The sequence below is a fragment of the Aegilops tauschii genome, chromosome 3, assembly GCF_002575655.3.
Source record: "Aegilops tauschii subsp. strangulata cultivar AL8/78 chromosome 3, Aet v6.0, whole genome shotgun sequence".
In the NCBI taxonomy this organism is placed as follows: Eukaryota; Viridiplantae; Streptophyta; class Magnoliopsida; order Poales; family Poaceae; genus Aegilops; species Aegilops tauschii.
The window spans coordinates 24,246,867-24,251,525 of record NC_053037.3 but is presented as its reverse complement, the minus strand read 5'-3'; the positions used below and the strand labels follow the sequence as shown (position 1 = coordinate 24,251,525).

Here is a 4,659-nt window from a genome sequence, read left to right as displayed (position 1 = left end):
GCGGCGCCACTGCGAGTAGTTGCCGGGTGACGGCAGACGCAGAAGCGTCGGTGGTCGCGGCGGCCAGCGCGGAGGCGTCGCCAGGAGCGGCGAGAGGGCCGTCGGGAGCAGCGGAAGAAGGATCGGGGACCGGAGCAAAGGGGTTGATCCAGTCAGAAGCATCTGATGCCATGATAGTGAGAAGGTAGGAGAAGGATGGTTAGGGAATCAACAGACACTCCATTAGGCTCATTGGCCGGGCTATATATACAGTTAGAGAGACCACGCCCGAGAGGGAGATTGTGTGCCACTACCACCATCGTGCGCTACCCACGCGCGCACACACACGACGCGTACACCCTTGACATATACACAGGCTGTACACGTATAGTCTAACACAAATGTCTAACGCAAACCCACCCATTCGTGGAAGACCAAAAATTTCTGCTGCACACCCAGGAACATGTTGCAGGAAGGAGATCACAGGAATAGGATTACCACTCAATGCGCCGACCCGTAGAGGAAGTAGAGTTGATGGCGCTCAACGATGCAGCTGTAGAACACGTCGTCGTACAGGCTCCTCCTTGATCAATCCCACAGACGATTCATCCTAACATACGCCACTGAGGTATCCACACATACAGTGCAAAACAGCCGGTGGCGAACTGTTAGGTTTGCTCGCAAGCGCCTTAGTGGCGGCAGGGTTTCTCCAAACCCTAGGGCGGAGCAAACGGTCCAACCAATAGTGCCTTGCCCTATCTGATTATCGGTCCTACCACTGAAACAACTGTTCTGAATCAACATCGCAATATCTCTGCAGGTGGCCTGCCTAAAATCTTGACGAAGTGATCTTAGAGCCTGTCACCATACAAATATTCAATTGTTGCTACAGCATCCAACACTACATGCCTATCGTAATGCAATTCCTAAACTCAGGCTTGAAACGTCCTGCCGCGAGCTTGACCATCAACTGGAGGCGCAAGTGCGCAACAGATGCAGTGTTCGTCCAAAGAATTCGACACGCACAGCTGGAAAGCATCCTGGCCATCGTTTAAGACCTCAGAGGGCGTCTCGAGCAGCAATCCTGCAAACGATTGCATCTGGCAGTGTAGATATTGATAGTTCCTGTGGAGTTATTTTGTATTGCTGCCAGTACGAAAAAGGAAATTCAGTCAAGGAAATGAAAAGTAAAATAATTATGATACCCAGAATCATATAGCTAGTGTCAAGTTGAACTAAAAAACCTTCAGAATCTTTGGTTGGTTTGCTCTTGACTCCAATTCCGATAGATCAATCTCGGTTCCGCTGATGAGCTTTTCCAGTGCTTTCATCTACGATGTAACGATTTTACACTTAATGGTTGTTTCGAATTCCTCCATTCAGAATGATAATGACTCACAGCACATACAGTAAGATTACTTGTTCGGTTCATCTCATAGTACTTGTGACACATTTAGAGTGGTCTGCATTGAGCAGGAGAGGGAGATGTGCCCCATCAGTTCTTTAGAAAATGTTTGTCAGGCATGTTCTGAAGTTCTTCCACACTTTTTTTTTTTTGAGAATCACCGGGAGAGGAGTCCCTCCACCTGAATATATTACTCAAAGTGGCCATTATGCCAGGAGAGTGATCCAGTTTATAAGGGAAACCGGATCGAAAACCTAAACAAGTTGACCCGTTTATAAGGGAAACCGGGCCGAAAACCATACAAGTAACAAGGTTACAAGAAGATGAGAAGAACAGAACGCCCAACATAAGGCAGGGCCTAGCTAGCAGACTAAAAAGACAATCACCACAAAAGACACAAATAGTTGTGGGGTGTTGCGAGGGGAAGGGGGGCTGAGGCCAGGCGGATCTGGTCGCCGCCCAAGTCGGCCTTTATGTGGGGGGGGGGGGGGGGGGGGGGGGGGTAGTTCTTTCTCACTGCTATGCACATTACTAGGATAGGTGATTTTGGTATATTACGAACAAACATCTATGAGAAGACACTTGCATTTCCAAATGTTCCTTTTGAACTTCATGTTTTGTAGTAACTCAGAGATGGCCTCGCAATTTCTTTTTACCCAGATATGGAGTCAAAGATATCAGTATACTTTTGGTTTCATATAATGTTTTTTTTTTCAGATATCCCAATAAGTGGTAATAGGAACCAGACTGTGACGCACATAAAACACTTCCAAGTTATTTACTGAAATCTTGAGTCATTACAATTACAAGAAGCTCTTAACTCAAGGCCCCATACTTAAGAGTACTAACAGTAGGTGTCCAAAGCAAGAAAGTTTCAGCTAGGTTTTGATTTATTTTTCTTTCAGTTTTTACACTACAACCGTCAGTGCAGGAAAGTTCAGAACTTCAGGTGTGTGGTACTCAAGCTCAGGCAATTAGCAAGAAACTGACAGGTTCAGCGAGATTCAATGTCGATTCAAGCAAGGTTACTAGCAAGAAACTGACAGGTTCAAAACCATGACTGAGCAAGGGGTGCATCATACCTCTTCATCTGAAGCATCAAACCGAGCTGCGAGGATATACTGTGTGTCATCAGCGATACCGCATCGCTTCAGGGACTCTGATATCTAAAAACACAAAACCAAGCAAACTGTCACCGCACCGTGCTAGAATAATGTCATCACCATGTAATGCTAAGTACATCCAGAGTAATAAAACTAGTTCTCTGAACAGAGAAGAAAAAATAACAGCTAGAGTAACTCACATGCTTCGAACCAGAGTAGTTGTAGACGAGCTCGGAGTGCAGGGTCCTCGTAGTCAGCGACTCCCTCGACTTCGAGAGCAGCGCCTTGTGCGCTGCCGCAAGAACCGGGAACACATCCGGCACCTGACATTGCATCGACTTGACTAATTGGTATCCTTACTTGCAGCGATTGGGGATTTAGCATCAAAAGAATGGTAGAGTGTGGTACAGTACCAGCGATGCATTGATAAAAGCGGCCTCTGGCTCCAGCTTCCCCGACTGCATCAGGTCGAGGAGCTCCCTGCATTCATCCGGCATCATCAGTAACCGTGAGCTCTGTCCAGCCGTACAACTTTCGGGGTCACAGAAGAAGAAGGTGAAGGAAGAGGGGGGAGAAGACGTACTGGCTGTTGGAGACATCGGAGAAGAGGGCGAGGGAGACGCTACGGCCGCCGGCCACGGGGAAGCTCTTCATGCCGCCCGCCGGCGACGAGCCTACTCTTCCTCTGTAGGGCGGCGCGCGAGCGGCGCGGCTGCGTGCGCGGAGGTGTCCGCCTGGACGGTGACCTGCAGGGTGGTGGAGCCAGGAATTTGCTCCTGGGTATTCTTATCAAAAAAAAAATTTGGCCAAAGCAAAATAATAGAACAACAAATGTGCAATAAGATGGCAATTAGGCAATATCAATGACCATGCGTATAATAATAGTAGCAAAATATCATTGTGGCAACATAATGGGCCATGGAAGTGTTGACAATTCATCGTTTGTGAAATCCTTAGCATAAAACTTTCTAGCAAGCCTAACTAACTTGTCTTGATCATAAGCAGCAAATGAATCACGTGGGACTAGATGCTGCCATGTAAGTAAGTAGTTCAGTTTTAACTCATCAAATCTTGCATCCAACTCCTGAAGTTGCAATGCAAGTAAGATTTATCCCACAATTCAAACAGGCTAACATCCTTCTTCTTCATCTACTCCCTCCGTTCCCAAATATAAGTCTTTCTAGAGATTCCAACAAGTGACTACATACGGAGCAAAATGAGTGAATCTACACTTTAAAATATGTCTACATACATCTGTATGTTGTAGTCCATTTGAAATGTCTAAAGAGACTTATATTTAGGAACGGAGGGAGTAGTACATTACAATCACATAAACAAAGTAGAAATCAGTGGCAGTGTGGCATCAAATCCATCACATAAACATCCTTCTTATTCAAACTTCAATGTCCATTTACTTCAATCTCAGTTTACAAACAAATCTTCAGATTCTTAAAAAAAACAGAGGGCAAAAGGCTAAAAAATACCTTGGTGGAGCTGTGCTGGAGGAGACGGTCAGCGGTGGAGGGAGTCAGCAGGGGAGGCCGAGGGGAGGAGAGGGCCGGCCGGACTTGGAATCGCCGCCGCCCGCGCGGAGGGGAGGGGAGGGGAGGGAGAGCTGTCCAGTTGGCGGAGGGGAGGGGCGGAGCGCCGGAGCCAGAGGCCGAGGGCCGGCCGGACTTGGAATCGCCGCCGCCCACGCGGCGCCGCTAGGTCTGGGAGGGGAGGGAGACTGGGAGAGGTGCTCGCCCGCTCGGCTCCTCGTCCGCGCGTGTAACCAGACCGCTCGGTCGTCTGTCTGGTTCGCTGCGTGCCTGCTTTGTCCTCAGTTTGGGCTGGGCCAACAAACATATATTGTAATAAAAAAATCGAGAAAGCTAAAATCCATACGGCAGGAATTCTGCAACAGGCGCGTACGCCGTCATTGCCGCACGATCCGCATCTCGCGGCCCACCACAGTTTTCCTAGTGTGAACAGCAGGATTCGAACCTCGCACCTCTTATGAGCCAACTTAACTAGCACGTTCCCTTTTCTTGAAGGAATGAAAGTAAATAGGCTATTTAACCCGTCTCCTGTACCACGTTTGCATAAAAACAAGTTAATTTAGTTACCGGTTTTTTCCACACTTAAGTAGATATTTTACCAACTCATCTTGAGTTGGTGACACCATGTTAA

At 47.7% G+C, this 4,659-nt stretch overlaps 1 protein-coding gene across 3 annotated transcripts; it reads right to left on the bottom strand.

The window, feature by feature from the left end:
- Positions 1-742: 742 nt before the first annotated feature.
- On the bottom strand, positions 743-4,311 carry LOC109776817 (uncharacterized). Of its 3 annotated transcripts, none has more exons than XM_073509913.1 (7): positions 3,972-4,311; positions 3,071-3,263; positions 2,901-2,967; positions 2,688-2,810; positions 2,467-2,550; positions 1,224-1,310; positions 743-1,125 (listed from the first exon to the last, which is right to left on the bottom strand). In XM_073509913.1, exons 2-7 carry the CDS (start codon positions 3,139-3,141, stop codon positions 1,039-1,041), a joined length of 519 nt encoding a protein of 172 aa, XP_073366014.1. In that variant the 5' UTR covers positions 3,142-3,263; positions 3,972-4,311; the 3' UTR covers positions 743-1,038. The 3 variants fall into 3 exon arrangements, with proteins under 3 accessions (XP_073366014.1, XP_020191071.1, XP_073366015.1); XM_020335482.4 differs by having other exon boundaries at positions 3,071-3,233; XM_073509914.1 differs by having other exon boundaries at positions 3,071-3,643; positions 3,807-4,280.
- Between the last annotated feature and the right edge of the window lie 348 nt (positions 4,312-4,659).